General features: G+C 43.4%; 1 protein-coding gene across 4 annotated transcripts in view; it reads left to right on the top strand.

Moving 5' to 3' along the window:
- The window catches only part of LOC135476745 (nuclear receptor corepressor 1-like), a 43,873-nt gene extending 21,994 nt beyond the window's left edge, over positions 1–21,879 (top strand). For 2 of the 4 annotated variants that reach the window (XM_064756868.1, XM_064756866.1), the window contains exons 19-29: positions 410–529; positions 1,615–1,668; positions 2,696–2,838; positions 3,613–3,778; positions 4,590–5,273; positions 6,343–7,175; positions 8,553–10,479; positions 11,215–11,462; positions 12,367–12,571; positions 15,754–15,891; positions 18,988–21,879. In XM_064756868.1, the coding sequence (XP_064612938.1) occupies positions 410–529; positions 1,615–1,668; positions 2,696–2,838; positions 3,613–3,778; positions 4,590–5,273; positions 6,343–7,175; positions 8,553–10,479; positions 11,215–11,462; positions 12,367–12,571; positions 15,754–15,891; positions 18,988–21,065 (6,596 nt within the window). In that variant the 3' untranslated portion in view covers positions 21,066–21,879. The remainder of the gene's footprint in view (positions 1–409; positions 530–1,614; positions 1,669–2,695; positions 2,839–3,612; positions 3,779–4,589; positions 5,274–6,342; positions 7,176–8,552; positions 10,480–11,214; positions 11,463–12,366; positions 12,572–15,753; positions 15,892–18,987) is intronic. The other 2 variants (XM_064756867.1, XM_064756869.1) reach the window with 2 other exon arrangements.
- The last annotated feature ends 499 nt before the right edge of the window (positions 21,880–22,378 follow it).

Raw genomic sequence — 22,378 nt, 5'->3', positions numbered from 1 at the left:
CATGCACCACTGCCTGCAGTCAAGGAGAAGGACTACTGTGATATTTGTATTTGGCATTCTCTAGTGTGTGCCTTGAAGAAGATGTAGAAAGAGCTAAAAACTGGTCGTTTGGTTTTGCTGTACAGCAAGTTCTGCAACTGCACTGCATTAAATCATCCTAAGAGAAGACCAATGAATTGTACAAGACAAGAAAAATAATAATAGAAGAAGAGCAATAGACCCATTTTACAGCCCTTGGGCTCTAGTTGAGTTTTGGCTATTCTTGAGGATATCACTTGGATATTGATTCTGTAGTTTGGATTTATTGGATGTGGAATTGACCATTAATGTGGTAGATTGATGATCATGTTTGAAAGTTTGAGACGTGAACTACTAGTACAAATTTGTGTTCACTTTGGTGTTTGTTTAGAGATCACAGATGACATCACCAAGTGTTGTTCAGCCTGTTTTAATCGGATTGCACGTCGTCTAGGCACCAATCCCCAGACCAATGAGCCCCTCGTCCCTCTGGTGCCAGAAAACAATGAAGGTGAGTTGAAAGAACAAGCTTGGTACATACAGTTGCTCAAAACTAACTTTAAGAGTTACACCGGTGTCAAGATATCTGTGCCTTAAAAGCAAGGCGAAATAATTTCTTAAAACGTACAAAAATTACACTGTATTAAACTCACTACTCTCAGAGGTTTGTAGGGAAAATATGGAAACGACAACTTTTCTGTCCAATTTTGCTTGGTGTGATGTCACATGGCTTCACTCATCACTGATGTATGGCCACAACTGGAGGCTTTGTTCTCAAATGCAGGTGACATCAATACAGTATAATTGACATACTTGACCTCTTAACTGCCTGATTCAACACCAGGAAAATTTTATGGAAACTACTGAAGATTATGTTTTTTGAGAACTTTTTAGTGGTAGGAGTTAAATAGTGTTCTTGTGAATCCTTTTGAATCATGGTGCTAGCTCTGTTTCATAGGATGTCTATCATATCATTGTAATATTTCCACGGGGCCTCTTTGATTGAGGTGGTCAGTGTGCCTTTGCGCAACAGTGACACAGGAGCCTCTTTAAGGTGGTCTCTGTGAGTTCAAGTCCAGCTCCTGCTGGCTTCCTCTCCAGCCGTACATGGGAAGGTCTACCAACAATGGGTGTGGGTTTCCACCAGCTTTCCTCTCACTATAATGCTGGCCGCTGTTGCAGAAGTGAAATATATTTGAGTACGGCATAAAACACAAATAAATAAAATAAATCAATATTTCAACCCAGTTTTAGTGGGAACTTAAAAAGCACTTAAGGAGGTACTAGTAAATGAGAATGTAAGAATGAAATGGATAAGGGTGTACTCATAAATAGGTTGGAATTACCCTCAGTAATATTTAGAAGGTACGACACAATTTTCTTGTCATGTTCGCCTTTTGTTGTGTACATGTTGACATTTTGAGAAAAATCAAAACTAGCTTCAACATGTAAATCTGAAGGTTAAGAACAAAGTCCAGAGAATGGGACTGGGTATGCCCTCTGAGACCTTTGCATCTGTCCCCCCGGGATTGTAACTGTGCATAATGAAAACAAAACTGGAAACTTAAGGTTGATTAGAATATGTTCTGTTTCCAGAAGTTGTAGAGACCTCCCGCTGGACTGAAGATGAGATGGACATAGCTAAACAGGGTAAGGCAGAGTTCTTAACACACTCAGCTCATGAATTTTGGCTTCATTCACAACAGGCTGTACTGGTGAATTTTAGCTGGGTTCACAACAGACTCTACTGGTGAATTTTGGCTGAGTTCACAACAGACTAGTGATGAATTTTAGCTGAGTTCACAACAGGCTCTACTGATGAATTTTAGCTGGGCTCATAGCAGGCTCTGCTGTGAATTTTAGCTGGGTTCACAACAGGCTCTACTGATGAATTTTAGCTGGGTTCACAACAGGCTCTACTGGTGAATTTTGGCTGAGTTCACAACAGACTGTAGTGATGAATTTTGGCCGAGTTCACAACAGGCTCTACTGATGAATTTAGCTGGGTTCATAGCAGGCTCTGCTGTGAATTTTAGCTGGGTTCACAACAGGCTGTACAGGTGAATTTTAGCTGGGCTCACAACAGGCTGTACAGGTGAATTTTAGCTGGGTTCACAACAGGCTGTACAGGTGAATTTTAGCTGGGTTCACAACAGGCTGTACAGGTGAATTTTAGCTGGGTTCACAACAGGCTGTACAGGTGAATTTTAGCTGGGTTCACAACAGGCTGTACAGGTGAATTTTAGCTGGGTTCACAACAGGCTGTACAGGTGAATTTTAGCTCTCCTCTCTTGTGGAAACAACAAAAATTTCAGAGTATTAAAAGAAGTCCGTGAAATTAGTAAAATATGAAGCTGTTACTTTCAGAAGTATAAAAAAAAACACTCGCTTCAAACTATTTGATGAAATTAGCTTCAAAAGCCTTCAAAGAAAAATTAAGTCTGTTTACTCTGAAATGGTAATGAGAAGCTTAGCATAATGAAATATGGAACTTTTAATTATTTTAATTAAATTTGGCTAAAACGCTTGAAATAGTGGCCAAGGGAGATTATCCTCTTAAATGTGTGGATGTTATTGGCTTTCTTAAATAAAAATATGTTTAACTGGTAAAAATTTTATATGTACGCTTTTCAGCTACATGGGCAAACATTTTGGAGTAATTCCTTTTTTTCTACAGGTTTACGTGACTACGGTCGAGATTGGGCAGCCATCTCTAACATGGTCGGAACTAAAACTGAGGCACAGTGTAAAAACTTTTATTTTAATTACAAACGAAAATTTAACTTGGAAGCCATTGTGCAGGAATACAAGAAAAACAAGGTAAGCCAAATATTAACCTTTATTGTGATTAATTACCACAGTGGTCTGCCAGCAACCTGCGGATGGTCGTGGGTTTTCCTCGGGCTCTACCCGGTTTCCTCCTACCATAATGCTGGCCGCCGTCGTATAAGTGAAATATTCTTGAGTACAGCGTAAAACACCAATCAAATAAGTAAATAAAATAAATAAAGCAACCCTAATCCAATTGAATCGCGCACTCTTTCATTATTTCAACTGAATAAATAAATAATTTGCACAGTAGGGCTATCACTGTACAATTTGTCTGAGTTGTTTTTGCCACAGTTCATCCAGATCAGTCCCTTATCAGGTAGTTAAATTGTTTGGTGAAGGTTAGATTTTCCTCCAGGCTCTACACTAACCAGCTCATTAAACTGACTGCCCTGGCCTCATATTTATCAAGGAACTTAAGACTAAAGTCATAAATTTCAAGTGCTTAAAAAGACAAACTCGTAAAAGGAAAGAACCCAAATTGTCGTTGGTACATTGTTTTGCAGTGAAGAATCAGTGTACAAATTTGAAACATCCTGGAGTAGAACATTTTAATTTTAGCTGTGTGTCTTAAAACGTTTGATAAACATTGGCCCTGAAGTATTTTTTGTGTAAGACATAAAATGTCTATCAAGACTGTAAATATTTTAAGGGATATGTTAGCTGTTACAATCCACATTGTCATTAGTCCTGCATTTTCATTATTCTTGCATTACTATTTTTCCTGCAGTACAATTATCCTTTCCTTACCATTCTCCTTCTCAGCAAAGTGAAGAAAGTTCACGTACAGTATCAATATCGGAGAGCATCGCATCTACGGTCACTGCTCCCTCAGAAGAAGATGTCTCCTCCAGCGATGAAGACAATGGAGACGATGACTCCGATACGGCCAGTGCACCCTCTCCAGCCAACCAGGAGCCACCATCTGATGGTAAAGGATTTGTCTTGCGTACTTGCCTTCATTTCTTTGATACAGTGTCCGCCTCAAAGTTGAGAGATCATTGAACAAATCCTTCTGGTTCAAAAAATGGCTCCACTTGCTGCCTCCCTTGGCATTCAACACTGAGAGGTTAGAGCAAACAGGACTGTTTCACCTGTTTCCTGTGACTGGGTGGAATGTCATGTGTCCTGTATCTTCAAAATGATAGTTCAGTGGTGGCAGCACTTTGCGGCACGGATTCACTCTGCTACAGGAAGACATAGTGTATGTGCATGCACCTAACGACTCTCCGACGTCACATGGCTGAAAAATTGTGAAGTACGACGATAGGACCCAGCATACATGCATTCCTTCTGATTTTATCAATTTTATGGATTTACTCAGCTGGTTACACACATTGTAAGTAGTGAGGGAACATGGAAAGGCTGTTCATTTAGATGTCTTTCTCTCCGCCTATCAAGATATCTTGAACAGTTCTTAACTTATCAAAGCCCAGGGGAAATCCACGACCATCCGCAGGTTGCAGACAGGCCTTCCCACGTAAGGCTGGTAAAGCCTTTCCCTTTTTAGAGGTCAGCACACACCGAGACTGGCAATTTATCTTATAATAACACAATAATAGGGGAGCTGTCAGCTACTGAGCTTGTTAAGGTAAGTATTTGATAAAGCCCCCCCGAATCATGCCAAGTTCATAGATGTAGTCACATGGGCAAACAGGTGAACTTAATGATATCTTGTGTGATTTTTAGTTTGTCACTGTCATCTGGACTAATTCAGTGCACTGTTTTTTCTGTTGGATCAGTAGCTGATGAGAAGATCGCTGTGAAGGTGGAGTTACCAGGTCAGAGTTCAGAACAAGGGGAGGGCAATCTGTCTGCATCAGGTGGCCCACAGCTCAACCTGGCGTCCAACAAACCTCTGAGCGCATCACAGGGGAGCCTGCGCAGCATCCCGGACAACGACAGCAGTGCGACAATGAGTGCTGATGAGGGTCCACATTCTCATGGGGACGGCATCCCACAGCCCCCTTCCTCTGTACCCACTTCCCATACCTCCTCAGCTCCTGGCCACCTCGATGTTAAGGTCTCCCAAGCGTCATACTACAACGGCTCTCGTCCCTTGAGCAGGGACCAGATTATGCCACGCCCCTCTAGCGTGGACCACGGAAGCTCTAGCACTCCTCACCCTCTGCCATCCCGACCCCCCTCCCAGCCCCCACCCCATGCTGTTCATCACCCCAATACCTCCCAACCTGGGCCAGGGGAAGTAGGGCTGACAGGCAGTGGTATGCCTTACCCCGCAGATTACGGACAAATCAAGGGAGGTCACCCACCTTACCTGTTCATGCAGACAACACGACCTCGGAGCCCATACCCGGACAACTCTGGCAGCGAGCAGAAGAGAGGCTCTGCCTGTGTGAGAGACTTAATTCACAAGGCGATTGAAACCAACTTGAGGAGTGATGTGACTGAGAATAAGAATAGCAGTAAGTAGGGATTTCTACACCAAAACAACCTAAAGCTTCATCCTTTGCATCAGTACATGAAACATGGAACTGGCAGAGGACATAATGACAAATTGTGCAGCTATTCACATGACTAATAAAGCTACAATGTTATGTATATGACAGTGTTGTTCTGTACAAAACAGTTGGCCTCTGACAAACTACTATTTGGTTCAGAACAGTGGCGTTGTTTCCAGGCTTGCACTTTAGGTATATAGATATGTAGAATTCATACTTTCACATTAATGCCTTCAAATTTGAACAGAGAAATAAAGTGATACAGTTTTTATATTCATTATGTCCTGCTGCTTATTCCCAGGCTGGTACTTGAGATGTAGAATTCACACTTCCACACAAATGTCTTTAAGTTTGAACAGAGAAGTGTAATACGGATTTTATATTCACTCTGCATGCATACAGAATTGTCTAATCAAGTCTATAAACTGTATTGAAAAATATGTTCACGTGTGTTTTAAAGCTTTCTTGAGTAAGGTTAAATGCATTTAAATATTTGAATTTTAAGCATGGCTTTATGGGCTATTTTCTCGTTTCAAATGTTGGCTCACATTTGTTCTTCTCTATAAAAGATGAAAGTTTTTTTGCTCTATCATAAACATTTCAGAGATTCAGCTCAATTCTGACTTAGGATGGTCTCCTAAGTCAGGACTCTTTTTTTTTTTTTTTTTTTTTTTTTTCCTCTCACTATAATGCTGGCCAGCCCTTGTATAAGTGAAATATTCTTGATTTCGGCATAAAACACCAAAGGAATAAGTGAATAAATGGCCGGTAAATGGCCTAATATTTCGTGGAAAACGATGCCATTTCAGAAGCAAATAAATATCATAAAATATTACTTATAGTGCTGAAACATACATTTTTCTAGTGCGAAACCATCCTACATTCCAAACATATTTCAAAACATCTTCCTTAGATCCATGGAACTCTCAGAATGAGGCTAAAAGTGCAAATTAGTCATGGGTGAGATTTTAGTTCATTTGCAGTAGTTGCATCTTTTTCATCCCAGTGTCATGTCTTATTTGTTTTACCTCAGGATCATCGGGCATGGAGTCTGGTTACCCACCCCATCAGCCAGGCCTCGCAACCACCACCCATGCTCCTCAAGACCTTCGCCTGGACAAACGAGAGCAAGGGCATCACTCTGGAGCACCCCAATACATGGGTGCACGACCCCCGGAGCGAGAGATGCCCATGGGCAGGGACTATAAAGTCCAGGACCTGTCACAGCGGGGGCTTGACCGCTCCATACATGGTTACAAGGGTGATCCCAGGGACTTTGAGAGCCCCGGCCAGCAAAAGGTGTACCATCACGCAGAGGACCCACGCAAAACCATGGGTTTACCTCCCCCTGCCCACTCCCACCATCCTCACCCAGGTCAGATGCATGATGCCCATCAGGGGTCATCAGGGTCAGCCATGAAGATGGGCCGTGTGGGTCAAGGTGGTTCTGACTCGCGCGTGAAATCCCCGGTAGTGCCCCCTCCGCACCCGGACTTTCGGGGACGCCCGGGGCCTCCGCCACCGCTCATCAACTCCCGGCTACCTCACAAGCTCGCCAAATCTCCACCGGTCAGCGGCCCCCACCCACAGGCCGGCTCAATCACCCAGGGCACACCAGTTAGTCTGCCATCCTCCAACAGTTCGCAGGGTCCACCAGTACCCAGTCATAGGCAGCCCACCCCGCCCCAGAACCGCATGGAGGGATCCATCACTCGTGGCACACCTGTCCCCCGAGAGGGTGTCCAGCCTGGAGCAGGGCGTGGTGTTCCGCATGGACAGGACCCCCGCATGTATGAACCCCAGGGGGTTGCCCGCGGCAACATAATTTACGAGAGTGCGGCTATACGGCCAGGCATGCCAACACAGGTATGATCATGATACTTATTTGATTTTTGTGTTTGTTGTTTAGGTTTGTGATTATGAGTTTCCAGTACTTTCTTATTACGATGCCACTTAAGATTTAGGCACAAGAAATGCACTGTACCCCTAGCAGACCTGCTTTTGTACGCCAAACATGTAGAAAATACTACCTTAAGCCAAAAAAGGTATAAAATATGCTTAGACGCCATACACAGAAGAAACTAAAATCCAAAGTCCGTGTTTAGTATGACATCCACTATTTTAGCTTTCACATTACAGCGAGGATTTAATAGGAAACCCCCAACTTGCAAATTAATATAGCTTAAATGTAGGGCGCAAAGGGTTTTCGAATGGTGAGCTGTTTATTCCATCTTTTTATGTCAACCCTTGTCGTTGAGCATGCTTTTCCCAGAAAAATAGCTGGCAATTAAATGCCTGGTGGTGATGTGCATGGAGAAAGCGGATGTAAAAGCAACAAGTCACTTGCAGTTTTAAATTCATGAGCAAGCTTCTTTTAATCCTCAGAATTACAGCGTCGCAAGTGGAAAATCCACATCGTCACATGATCAGTACAGATCCTCGGTCTAAAGTGTCTGTCAAACTCAATGAATTCAAGATTACTCCTGTCACAAATATTTTAGGGTATCCATATATGTAACGTGTTCGAATCTGAACAAAGTGCAATTTTACAGCGCAATAAGCAAACGGTCAAAAAAAAGTCTGATAACTGAAAATATACAGCACACATCAAAGATTATACACCAGCTAAACACGCTAAATCCTTAATAACCTCATTATCTTGAAGTAGAACTCGCGAAATTTTCGTCTTAATGACCCAAGCTATCACACCAAACATGTCCTTTGTTTCCCTCTGGGACAACTCGGCACCTTTCATTGAAATTCCTGACATCTCTGTTTTAGTGACACAAGTAAGAGGTTACCGTAATTAAAACTTTCTTGCATTTTTTTTTTTTTTTAAAGTGATTTTTAAGAAGGGTCGAAAATATATCTGCCTCATTGTTGTCACACAATTTTGTACACGTAAACATGAGTGTTTGTCCACATTACATTCACTAGGGGTAGAAACGTCTGCCCTAGCATGTGGGGATGTTAAGTTATGTCTGGCCCGTGGAATGTATGACATTTTGAATTATTTGAAAATGACAAATTCTGGACAAATAATAAGTAGCCCCCTGGTTTCACTACAGCGTAAAGGTTCTATGCTATTTGACAGATAGTGGTAATTTCGATTTTCTTACACCCACGAAATTGTCCTCTGTGGTATCGGTGAAATGTTCTTGAGTACAGTGTTGAGCCCTGCTTGAATAAATACATGTAAGTATGTCAAACTTTACTAGATCTGTGATATGTTTTTCTCACCAGGTTGTGTATGAGCAGGTGTACAAGCCCCCTGGGGCAACAGGGCACTACTACCCTCAGATGCCCTACCCGTACGCTGAGCAGAGTGGGTACAGCACTCGTGCCACCATCATTAATGACTTCCTCACTGCCCAGCAGATGCACCAAGCTGATCGTCAACGTAGTCGCCAGACCGCACCTGAAAAGGAAGGGCGATCCTCCCCCAGAGGGCGAGAGATGTCACCCCGCTATCAGGCCATGATTGACCCTCGAATGCCTCATGCTGGAATGGTCCACTATGGAGTACAAGCGCCCCAAGGTGGCATTATGTACCTTCAGCACCCGGCTCAAGTAGGGGGGCCGGGATCAGAGCGAGGGGCGCAAAGATCTTCTCCTATGCCTCCAGGAGGCGCCCCATCCCCTCGAGAGGACAAAGGTAACTTGCAGCCCTTAGCCGCTCCATGGCCAACAGGGAATCCATCCCATTCTCAAATCAGTCCCCATCACAGCCCAGCCATGCCCATGGACCAGGGCCACCCCCACTACAGCACGCAGCAGGGCAGGCCCAGCATTACCCTGGGGACAGGCCGACCCAGCCCTAAGGGCGACCCCCAAGGCCATCCTAAGCCAGACCACCACCTGTCCCCTGTCCCAGATAGTACCACCATGCAGACCAAGATGGTGAATCAAGGGGGAAAAGAGGGCCTGGAGGCTTTGGTCAACGCAGCTGCAAACGCCAACTCGCTGGCTGTCCCCGGAGACATGGGTCATGGGGCACGAATATCCCCAGGGCCTCGTATAAGCCAAGCAGAGGCTGAGCGTCGCCACCACCATTGGCACCAGGAGCGTGTTAAGTATGAGCAGCGAGACCAGGAACGCTCACGCATAGAGATGGAACGGCGCATGGCTGACCAGTATGCCAACAGGCAAGGAGAGTACCGACAGAGGATGTATGAAGGGAAGCATCCAAACCACGGTGAGTCACAGTACCAGGACCGACCCAGGCCCAGCCAGGGGTTTGATCCCAGGATGCAGATGTCTACAGCAGAGAGTCGCGCCCACGGCACCAGCAACTGGGTGATGGACCAAGAGAGACTGCGTGTCATGCCCAATTCTCCCAGGACAAACGAAGGACAGTACGGGGAGCGCCCCAAGGCTAAGACCCCAGAGAATAATTTTCGCACAGATCGGGAGTATGTGAAACAGTTCACTCCATCCTCAACAGAGCAGACCAGTGACAGGCACAGCCAAGGTGCTGCTGCCATTTTGTCATCGGCCTTTGAGAAGGATCCACCGCCAGGCACGCAGATGCTGTCTTATGACCCCAAGCAGAAGGCAGTGACTGCAGCAACACTCATCGACGTCATCATACAGAATCAGATCAACAAGTCCATGGAGAAAGAATCGGAGCCATCGGATCACTGCAACAGTCGTGTGGCCACAGTGAGTTCCTCTGCCGATCACAGGATAGCCAGCCCTAACCCCGTTGTCAGCACCAGCATGAGCAGCGGATCAGGAGAGGCACACGCAAGCCAAACCCAACCACACCGTGGTCGCAAGGTCATCTGCTCCAAGTACACAGAGGAAACAGCTTCTAAGGGCAGCATTAATATCAGCGGTGGTGGCAGCAGCGGAATGCACAAGATGGAGTCGGATTCCACAGCAGCTGTGGTCCCTCTTGGATCCGTAGGTCAATCTCCAGGCCCCCAAGGTCATCCTGGGCCTCCACCACCCACCATCATTAAGGAGCACCTCAAAGACACAGGCAGCCCGGAGTCTGACAACAGCAACATCTCTGTGTCGTCTCAGGCAAGCATCAACGCGCGCACCATTACCTTGGGGGAACACATTGATGCCATTATTACTGAGGACTACAGCAAAAAGCGCCTGGGACTTAATTGCTCTCTTCTCAGTCAGCTCAATGCCACTAATGGTGCCAAGGCCAGTGCTGGTGAGTTGTTATATGTAACCCGTTCACGGTAGGGGATAATCTTATTAATTTGGAAGGCACCCTATGACTGTCAAATGTTGTAAATGTAGAACATGCAACACCATTTTTAGAGGAAACGAAAACCTCAAAAAGCTATTAATTGGAAAAGAAATCTGTTGTTTAATTTAAATCTAGCACATATATAATGGTACGTATTGGGATAAGAAATAAGACAGAAAATCTTGTAAAATGTTCTTGGACGTTTTGGACTTTTTGAATGGAAACTTCGGAGATTATGCCCTGCATTGTTGTGAAAAACTTGAATAAGCTAAAGAAGAAAAAAAAACCTATTCCAGCCCAAATGAAAAGAGTCTTTATTGAGCTGATAAGTTCCAGTTCATGCTTTTGTATGAAGTAAGGCCCAATTCTGCAAGACAGTAGGTCATAGACTGTTGATTAGAGCTGATTATCCAAAATTATATTTTTTCATATATTTAAAACTGCTGCATTTCGCATTTTCAAATTTGTTTAGAAGCACTTCAAGGCCTTTAAATAACACTTTTGTTGCCAATGTTTATTTTTTTTCTGAAAAGAAATAAAACAAGCTTTACAAAAAAATATTTTGGCACTGTAAGGCAAATGAATCAGGCTGAATCAAGCAAAATGGGTCACTTGTCAAATTCTGAACTTTAGGTGAAATGATATATATATATATACATGTATGCGGTGACCCCATTCTCTCTCTGTTTTTAACAGCCGCAGCAGCTGCTGCAGCGGCCGCCGCGGCCGCAATGGCCACCTCATCATCATCTCTGACTGTGCCGGAGACGTCTAGTTTGTGTCACAGCACCTCACCCCCCATGGGTCAGCCTCATTCCCATGAGCAGTTCACTGGGGGTCGTGTCTTGGATTCCTCGCGTCCCCGCAGCTACTCCACGGGAGCCCAGTCCACCCCCGCTGCTCCCTCATACAACAACTGGAAGCTGAAGAGAGCCCTTTTACAGGTCAGTTCTTGTCTTGGTTAGTTTATCTGAAAGGAAAAGATAAGGAGTTACTAGTCTAACGTGGGTGGTTTATTCTACCAGGCACTCCAATTCCCCCCACCCAGGCTATTCATTAAACTTTAATTGTTCAAAGGCCTTACTAGTCAAATGTGGGTGGTTTATTCTACCAGGCACTCCAATTCCCCCCACCCAGGATATTCATTAAACTTTGATTGTTCAAAGGCCTTACTAGTCAAATGTGGGTGGTTTATTCTACCAGGCACTCTAATTCCCCCCACCCAGGATATTCATTAAACTTTGATTGTTCAAAGGCCTTACTAGTCAAACGTGGGTGGTTTATTCTACCAGGCACTCCAATTCCCCCCACCCAGGATATTCATTAAACTTTGATTGTTCAAAGGCCTTACTAGTCAAATGTGGGTGGTTTATTCTACCAGGCACTCCAATTCCCCCCACCCAGGATATTCATTAAACTTTGATTGTTCAAAGGCCTTAAGTAAATAAGTAATGAATATAATGAAAGACTACTGCAGAAAGAGTAAAACCAGAGCAGCATGACAGTGTGATAGTCGGCAAACTGTGACAAGTAACGTATGAAATACGGGCTTTTGTCACTTTGCTTCAATTGGATTTTTACACAAAACTATTTGTGCAAAGGCTCAGAATGCTGTATGATTAATGATGTAAGTTAAATACAGTTCCAAATGAACATGTATCACAAGTGAAATAAATGTGACATGTTATCAGATAAACGCAAGTCCGAAATTCAGAGTTGTAAAATTTGCAAATTTTTAGGAAATCCTGCCAGTTTTTACACGTTATTTTACAAATTTAACAAAATAGGAAAGAAAGCCTGTCACACAAATGTAGACAAAAAATGTGTGTTTGTGATTGTTGTGAGCAGGACACAGACAACCAGCTTCCGGTCATGTCCTCGCTGGTAACAGAAAGTGGACAGATGCCCTCGGCTACCCAGGACAGCCGGGACGCGCCCAAGTCCTCCACCCACGACAACAGTCTGGAGCCCAGCGAGCGGGCCTGGGCTCCCCCGGACCAGAGCAAGTCCCCTCACGTAGGCACGATGAATATTGAACCGATATCGCCTTCAGGTACATGTACCTGCAGTTTTTGTGGTAGTCGGTGCTCCCTATATCAACTCTTCTCTGATTGGTTCACTTGAAAAAATTGACCCGATTTTTTCCCTTTAACACACTAAGATCTGAGACAGATCAATTCTACCAAGCCTCGTGCCACTATAGTAACATGTTTGCTCCGTTTGCTATAGCAACACTTCGTATTGTTTTTATAGCTTTTTTATAACTGTAATAAAATTTGTTGGGTCTGGTCACTGTATGTGAAAATAAAAAAAAAATAAATTTAGAAAAAACAAATAAGAATATTTGACAAAAAACAGATTTTGAGTGTTTTGTACAGAGGTTGTGTAGAATTGATGAGTCATGGTAAGGAGAGAGAGAACGGCACCAGTGGGACACCCATGTATGTATGTACATGTACAGGATTGGTGGGGTGACAGCTGTGGGAGGAGCCAGTTGTCATGGAGACAAACTGCCTCAGCCCACTGGACATCCTGTACAGTCTCAGTGTTGTCTTGGTTGTAGGGGGTTGTGCACGTGTGAAAATTTGTACTGGCCAATCAGTAGTTGCTTGGAATGTCATGTGACATAATAATACTTGTAAATAATCCTGAAAGTTGTCCACAGATTTTTTAAAAAAGTTGCCTAATCTGGATTTGTTCTTATGGGATTTAATGGTAACCTGTACAAACCTATAAAATAAGATTGAGTTACATGTGTGGAATGCTGGTGTTTGGCGATTCCTGAAATTTAAGGTACTGTGACACTGTAACTATCATGTTTGAAGACTAGACACATTCCGACTGCTTTACCATAAAGAAATTCTTACCTGAAATCTATATTTTTCATTTTGTTATGCTAAAATCTTCTGCAATGCCTATCTCACCTGGGTTAAATTTGCTTTTTCACCCCTAATAATCAAGTCACATGATCAAAGAGTGTGCTGATGATTGGCTCAGAGCAGCTATGACATAGCTGCAAATTTATGATCATGTATAAAAGTATTAAGCATAGCTGTTTGACCAGTCGTCAGAAATAAAGCCAAAGTCACCTTCGTGTAATGATTAATTCATTCCATCTACAGATAATCAAGTATTGTGGTCTGTCAGTTGGTCTGTCAAATTTTGGATATCTATTTAGCATGGACCATTCAGTTCATTGGTGGCCTGCTTGCACGACATCAACATCCCACTTTTGGCAGGATAATAAATTCACAGATTAAAAAACAGAGTGGATGAACACGTTTATTCCTCTATAATGTCACAAGAACATTCATGAAAACAATGAGGATAAAAAAAAAACCTTGCAACTAGTGATTGGTTTGTGTATGTGTTGGTGTTGTGTGTTAAAGTCTGACAATGTGTTTGAATGGGTTTTAAACAGAGCATAGTGAAAGTTTGTTTAAGCATTGCCCGTCCTACTCCCCTCACCCTCAGCAAATCAAGTCTGATTATCAATGGGGCTTTAAATGTACTGTGTTAGATTAACATGTTTTTTTTTAAGGATTTTTTTTCAGCACTCAGTGGAAATAATATGACAGAATTTAGCCTAAATTTTCAGACTTACACTATGGCTCTGGAATTGTATTTGTATGTGTATACCTGAAAACAAGTGACTCTAGCAATCTGTCGCCCCCATGGGTGCCTGCCACCACCCAGCAGAGCATAGGTATGGATTTTTCACATCAGTTACGCTGCCTTACTAAGAGAAAGTAAGGACATTCATTTGGTGGTGGTGTGGGGGGGGGGGGTAGTGGGGGAGGTACAGTAGTTTCCATCTGGGAAGGGCGGGGGGTATTATAGGTTTGCTGAACTAGACCAGAGGAAGGAATAAATGAGGGTTGTCTTGCTGGGGGGAATATAATGGGGCTGTTCAACTGGGGAGAAAAATTAGGGTTATTTTGCTTTGGGGAATATAATGGGGCTGTCCAACTGGGGAGAAAAATTAGGGTTATCTTGCTGGGGGGAATATAATGGGGCTGTCCAACTGGGGAGAAAAATTAGGGTTATCTAGCTGTGAGGAATATAATGGGGCTGTTGAACTGGGGAGATAAATTAGGGTTGTCTAGCTTGGAGGTAATGGGGTCTAACCTGGCGATGTAATGAGATTGCAAGTTAACAATTTTCAGGTATGCAAAGTTCTCTGTGTCTTGTTGTCAGCTGTGTAAAGCATTTTGGAAACTACATATTAGAAAGGCTATCATTGGAGGATGATTTTTGATGTAGTCATAATTCTCCCGCCCCTCCCTCCAGACATCAAAGTCCAGGTGTAAATATGATAGTTTATGTATTGTTTAGTAGTAAATCTTTATTCCCTTGTTTCAGCGGTTCATTTCTCCTATTGCACCTGATCATATACCTATTGGCCTCTGGTGGGATGTTTTACTTGATGCTTTACAAGACTTTGTTATACAATCTACGTTATGATCAAGTCAGACTTAACAGTTATATTCTCAGAAAGGGTATAGAGGATAAACATGTATGTGACAATGTTGCTGGATTATGTCCCTTTCCAAGCCAACCTCTTTAACATAATTAGTAAATGACCTGGGTCCCATACCAAGCATGATGGTATATGCACCTTTTGAAACTTGCCCCAGGTTGAAAGACTTTCTCACATTGGTACAGGAAAAGTGTGTGTTTCTTTGTTCGGTATTTCTATTTGTACACGTTTTCCCTTAAATCCACAAAAGTGGATGAAGAAAACCAGCATCACAACTTAAAAGGCTTCAGTACCAGATTCAGAATGATACTGATAAAGCAAGCAGAGATATGCCAGATAGGCAGGGGAGTTAACTGTCTTTATAGCCACTCTGAAATTGACCTGTTAAGTCATCTTGATTCATTGATCTGTGTGAATTTTGTGAATGATAATTAAAACGGGATTAAGGGTTAATGTGTTATGGGTGGGGTTATGCTTTTTATTAGCAAATTAGATTGTGCATGGGTAATCATTATTATTAATAACAAATTAAACATCTGGTAATGGTAAAAAAAATAAAAGATTTATTTACACAGTTTTGACTTGTTTAGTGTAACTTGCACATGCTGATAAAATGGTGGTGGATACTGTGTCTGTGTGTGTCTGCATCTGTGAACGTGTCTGTTTCTGTGAGCGTTTCTGTCTGTCCGTCTGTGTGTGTGTGTGCGAGCGAGTGTCTGTTTTCAATGTGGGTGCACTGTTTATAATGTTGGCAGGGTGCAGCACTAACAGCGAGGCCCAGGCTGCTAAGATCTCTCCACCACGATCCCCTAGGACACGCCTATCCCAGCACTCCAGCCTGGCCGCGTCACACCAGCAAATCTCCTCTCTTCTGTCAACCCGCTCTCGACCAGGTCAGATGAGCAAATCAACACCCTCACAAACACTGATCAGTTAACCCAAGGACACGGTAGAGAGTAATGCCTCCTTATACAGCCTGGGAACTTCATACTTTGGTCTGCCAGCAACCTACGGATGGTCGTGGGTCTCTCCCGGGCTCTGCCCGGTTTCCTCCAACCATAATGCTGGCCGCCGTCATATAAGTGAAATATTCTTAAGTACGGCGAAAAACACCAATCAAATAAATAAATAAACAAATGAATCATACTTAGTTCATCATAAATGTTGTGATTCCGGCCATAAATAGTGCAAAGTTATTAAATTCCAAATTAGTACATTCCTGGAATACCTCCTGATCTTACAGGAGTCAAAACCATTAAAACTCCTGATTTCCTGATAGTTTGCCGTACTAACCACGTAAATATATACAAATTAACAAGAACATCAGTGATGAAATATTATTGGTTTCTGCGGTTGAAAAGGTGATACTAAAATGTAGAAAATAATTTAGTGCAGTCTCACATTTGTAATAGTTTATGCTTTGTTTAAAACAAAAGATATTTGAACAGGACTTTATAAAGAAAATTATAGGTCTTTCCTGGTCTGAAGATATTACATTACTGTATTCTTTCTTGCATATATTAGATTATTATTATTTTTTTTAAATTGTAAAAATTCTGTCTTTCTGTGTCTTTCTGCGTTTTAGTTTTTGAAAATCTTTGTCACACAGTTGTTTTGCATAGTTACATGCCAGTCCATAATTACAAGTCAATCCATGATTACATGCCAGTCTGTGATAATATGCCAGTCTATAATTACATGTACATGCCAGTCTGTGATAACATGCCAGTCTATAATTTCATGCTGGTCCATGATAACATGCCAGGCAGTGAGAACGTCAGTCTATATTAACAAGTACATGATTATATGTCAGTCCATGGTTACATGCTGGTCCATGATTACATGCTGGTCCATGATTACATGCTGGTCCATGATTACATGACATTTTATTATTACATGACAGTTCATTATTCCATGACAGTTCATTATTACATGATGTTCCATAATTACACGCCAGTCTATAATTACGTGCCAGTCCGATAACATGCCGATCTATGATTACATCAGTCTATTATTAGATGCCAGTCCATTATTACTAGTCAATCTGTGCTTACATGCCAGTTCATGATTTTATGCCAGTCTGTGATTACATCCCAGTCTAAAATTACATGTCAATCCATGATTACACATGCCAGCTCATGGTTACATGCTCAGTCCATGATTACATGACAGTCCATAATTACATGACAGTCCATGATTACAGGCTAGTCCATGATTACACACCAGTCCATGATTACATGCCGGTCCATGATTACATGCCAGTCCTTGATTACATGCCAGTCCATGATTACTCGCCAGTCCATGATTACATGCCGGTCCAGAATTACATGCTGGTCCATGATTACACACCAGTCCATGATTACACACCAGTCCATGATTACACGCAAGTCCATGATTACATTCCGGTCCATGATTACACACCATTCCATGATTACATGCCTGTCCATGATTACACGCCAGTCCACGTTTACTCGCCAGTCCATGATTACACGGTCCATGATTACACACCAGTTCATGATTACACACCAGTCAATGATTACATGACAGTCCATGATTACATGCTGGTCCATGATTACACACCAGTCCATGATTACATGCCTGTCCATGATTACATGCCAGTCCATGATTACACGCCAGTCCATGATTACATGCCAGTATATGTTTACTCGCCAGTCCATGATTACACACCAGTCCATGATTACACACCAGTCATGATTACATGAACATCAATATGATTACACACAGAAGATTTAGCAGAACTTATACCTCCTACATAACTAGTGTAAATCATCTAGTCTGAGTGTCTAATTCATGTAACTGGTTTGCCCGTCATTAAGTTTATTATTTTTGTATAACCAACATAGTGTTGCATCTTATTTGTCTGTTAATTGGATGAAAAAAAACAAGCATTAAAGTTGTCAGAAATAAGTATATTCAGAGAAAATTCCTTTGCTGAAAAACTATTTTGCTTTCCTACCTGAGTTTCATTTTTTGTACAATCAGTCTCGTAAATTGTGATTCTACATCATTTGGTGTGGTTGAACTTCTGCAGAATCTTTGTTTGGTGAACATATGTCCTGTACTCTGCTTGTTTCCTCTACTTGGGGCTTGTATTACTTGTGCTTTGTTCCTCCAATTAAAGGAAAAGATAACAAATGTAGAACTTTAAGACTGAGGGATAGGGAAGTGTTTTTACATCAAGAAAAAAAAAGAGAGAGAAAAAAAAAATGTTAAACCTATCAGAAAAATATATATAACCGATTTGGAAATTGTTAATAGCGTGTACTATGTGTAATTTGAAGTTATTGAACTATAATAAGAAATACTTGATGCCTCTCCCACTTGACTGATTATAAAAGGAGAAATCATGGCTGATTGTCCTGTTCATTTAGAAGTGTGACATTGTGATGATTTCATTTCAGGCTTAAAAATAATCATGATAAGTACGGCATAATAAATGGTTAATACATGTTTTACTGCGATGTGAATGACAAAAAGCTGTGCATTGGATAATTCACTTACTGTACAGATTGCACTAGGCCTTGCAAACTAAGGCATCCAAATGGGCTAATATTACGCCATTGCGCATGTGGTTCCATGAACTTCTAACATCTCCTTTTTGTATCTCACCTTTTGGACAGTGTTTGCATTGAGGCTATACCATTTGTTGTTTTTTTCTGTAACTACTTTAACCTTTGTTTATGTAATTGTCAGTAGAAAACAGTTGGTTCTGTAGTCTGTCGGCTGGTCTTCCTTGTATACTGTAGTCAGTCATTAGTTTATCTTATTCTGCAGTTGGTTTGTTATCATGGTATTCTCTCAGTTGGTTTGCCATCATGATATTCTACTTTCTGTCAGTTGGTCTGTTATCATGATATTCTGTCGGTTTGTCTTGATATTGTACATTCTGTCAGTTGATTTGTCATCATGATATTCAGCATTCTGTCAGTTGATTTACCTAACTTTGTGGTTTGGTTTATGTTAACTAGGATTCCAGGCAGACAGCAGCGGAGGTCACGCCCCCTCCTCCCCAGCTGATGTCAGCTCGGCCAATGAGGCCTCAGCCCAGGTGAAGCCTATGACACCACTTGACCTCATCCATAGTAAGATCGCAGAGGGACTTCGGGACACACCCAGTGGGGAGTGGGATGTGGGCAGAGGGCACGGCGCGAATCGTGCACAAGGGGAGCACGACCAGACCAAAGGGATAGGGGAGCAGGATGGGGGACGTGTGCCAGGTGAGCGTGATGTTGTGAGTTCACATGGGGACAGGGAGCTGGCCAGGGTACACACAACTGGCAGGGATTCTCCTAGAGTGGCACACAGCGGGAGAGACTCGCCTCGGGTAATCACTGGTCGAGATTCACCCCGGGTACACGGTGAGCGGGAGAGGGAATCGAGAATGCATAGCGGTGGACGGGACTCGCCCAGAATGCTCACCGGCAGGGACTCTCCAAGGGTGCATGGTGTTCAGGAAGCAGGAAGAGGGCATGGGGAGTTAGAGGCCAGGGGACATCACCCAGGGAGAGACTCGCCTCGTCCACCCACAGACAAGGTTCTGATTTCTGGTCACAGCGAGAAAGATCCAGCAAGACTCCACAGTCTGATTAAGTCCCACAACGAGAGGGACGTTGCAGGGACAGATGTTACAGAAAGAGACACACCGAAAGTTAGTGTTAGCAGTGGTGAGCAAGTCCATAATCCCTCATCTCACGGGACTGCTGACGGCAAACTTCCTGGCAAGGGAGGAATGACTGATGCCTCCAGGTCTCAGTTTGAGCCAGGTTTGAGTGGAGCCTTGCCAACTCAAAGTTCTTCGTCTCCTAAGCCAGCTGGAGGCAGCGAGGTGCTCCCAGCATCTTCTAGTTCCACGCAACCTGTGACGGAACCAGATCAGGATGAGGCTGGTAGTTGGAAGACAAGCCCCTCTACCATGAGACGCATGTCCCCTGCCTCCACAATGCCCATGGGGGATCAGCCAGAATCCAGCACGGGAGGGGTGGCATCTGCCCAGTCCTCCACCCACAGCCTGTCAGCTGCCCAGCCCAGCACCACCATGGGAGGGGGCCCAATGAAGAAGCGCCTCATCTCCCAGAAGAAAACATCTGTGGTCTCGTCCAACATCCGTCCTCCCGTCTCAGGCGGATTGGAAGTACGCAAAGCGTCCCCGACAAGCTCAACCAAGAAAGGTCCTCGTTCAGAGTATGACTTCCCCGACAGTCCCGAGGATGAGCCTGTGAAGAAACCACCAAGCAGCTACATGGCGCTGTCTAGCACCACACGCAGCCCGCGCAGAAATGTTGTGGACAGCTCAGACAGTCGAGGAGCGGTGCAGAAAGCTCCGACATCGCTCAATATGGTGGAGAGTTCTGATGACTCTCAGCCACAGGGGTCTGGGGACGGCGATAATCGTGTGACCTCGCTGAGCAAGGATGACATGCAGGGAAGCGAGTATGGGGAGACAAGTCGTGGAGCACATCTAGTGCACAAAGTGGTGAACGTGGCCGAGAGTTCGTCTGGTGATGCTGCACCTCCAGGTGACGCCAGTGGCAGGCCCAGCTCTTCTGTCCAAGCCGCTAAGGAGCGAGACCTGGATGACAGTTCAAACATGTCCATCGATTCTACCCACTCAGACAGAATGGTCATCGATGAGTCAGACAAGATCGACAGCTCTACAAGCTCCACAGTTACTTCCCCTGTGACCAGCCGATCATCCAGAGCCAGAACAGCTGACCAGGATTCAGTGTCACCTGATAGTGCAGAAACTGTGTCGCAGAGCAAGAGCTCTGACGCCGGCTTGGTCTCTACATCTCAACGTCCCCGCACCTCACGAACACTTGACCCTTCTTTTGGAGTGTCAGAGATCAGCACCAGTAGCCACGCCCAGTCGAGCTCGGACATCCAGCGGTCGCCTTTCTCCTCCCGCCCCTCCTCACACCCGTCGAGCAGTGCGGGGTTTGGCCCTGGACAACCAGCTGTATCCAGTCACACCTTCACATCCCGTGACCCAGAACCTGCCCCACTGCTCTCCTCACAGTATGAAACACTCTCAGATGATGACGATTGAGTTCCTGGGTCACAAGGGGAGACAACTCACAGGGTTGACCAAGGTAACAGTAGAGTGGAGAATTGGAGAATGGAGACATTTAAGAACAAACATTTTCTTAAAAGAAGTGGTCATTTTTTTGAACCCTCTACAATGGTGGTGACTTTTTAGAACCAGTTGCCCATGTTACGAATGGAAAGAATAATCAAGTTAATTTATTTGGGTCACTAAGGCATGTGAGAAAATGCCATACAACCTGTGCCATGCCACTGGCATGGATCAGACTTCAAAGCCACAAACATCCATACAACCCTTTCCGTGCCACTGCCCTGGATCAGATTTTCAAACCTGAAACAGTAAGTTTTCTCGAGGCGGGAGTGTATGTCCAATGTGTGGCTGGATAGAAAATGCCAGCATCAAGAAAATTCTTCAAAATAAAAATAAAATATTAAAAAAAAATCACCACCAAAGCTCGAACCATTTGTGGCAATGTATCAGTCTACAACAACTAGAACAGTCTCTTGTCAGGTGGCAGGTTTGAACTCTCTCCATTGAAATAACGTCGGCTAATTATGTACCAATTTTGTGTCGATCCAGAACATGACTGCCTTGCCATGTGACATTGCTTTTGTTGTACCGCTCTGTAGATTGCATCGCTAACAACCTTGATGTGCGTGCATATGTGTATGGAACATCAGACAAACCAACCGTCTTTCCACAGTAAAGGTTTATTCTGCTGTTCTTCATGGAACACGTTTCATTTGGTCGACTCGGCATTAGTGATGCTTCGTTATGTCTTATTATATTTATGTCTGGGGACTGTACATGTAATATGGGTTATTTTCACAATACATAGGCTACTTCCCTTTTCAAGAATTTACCTCCTTGATTATATCTATCCATTCAATTATCCATTGCTGTAAGCATTTGGAAATAGCATTGTGATGGAATTTGATCAGTCACAGTGATTAACTGTGGTTAACCCTCATGTGAAATTTGCTAAGAACTGTGCATTGGGAAATAGAGTCAATGGCTATAGTCCCATTTGCTTTAGTACTGAAATAAGAGGGCATGTACCTACTGACAAGGGAGGTAACTCTTTGGAGGCGAAGTAACTTATGTATTGTGAAAATACAGAATAGTGTCCCTCAGATTTACACAGATGCCTTAATAAAGCTGATCAGAGTTCACATGAAATGACACATATTAACTTGTGTATATAAATATTACCCCGTATTGGAATTCCTACAGAGAAATCAACTGGGTTACTATGAAAACAAATTCTACTGTGGTGCACTCTCTGTGGGAGTGCACCACAGCTACATGCATTGTCT

The sequence above is a fragment of the Liolophura sinensis genome, chromosome 10, assembly GCF_032854445.1.
Source record: "Liolophura sinensis isolate JHLJ2023 chromosome 10, CUHK_Ljap_v2, whole genome shotgun sequence".
Taxonomy (NCBI): domain Eukaryota; kingdom Metazoa; phylum Mollusca; class Polyplacophora; order Chitonida; family Chitonidae; genus Liolophura; species Liolophura sinensis.
This window is presented reverse-complemented; position numbering and strand designations above follow the sequence as displayed.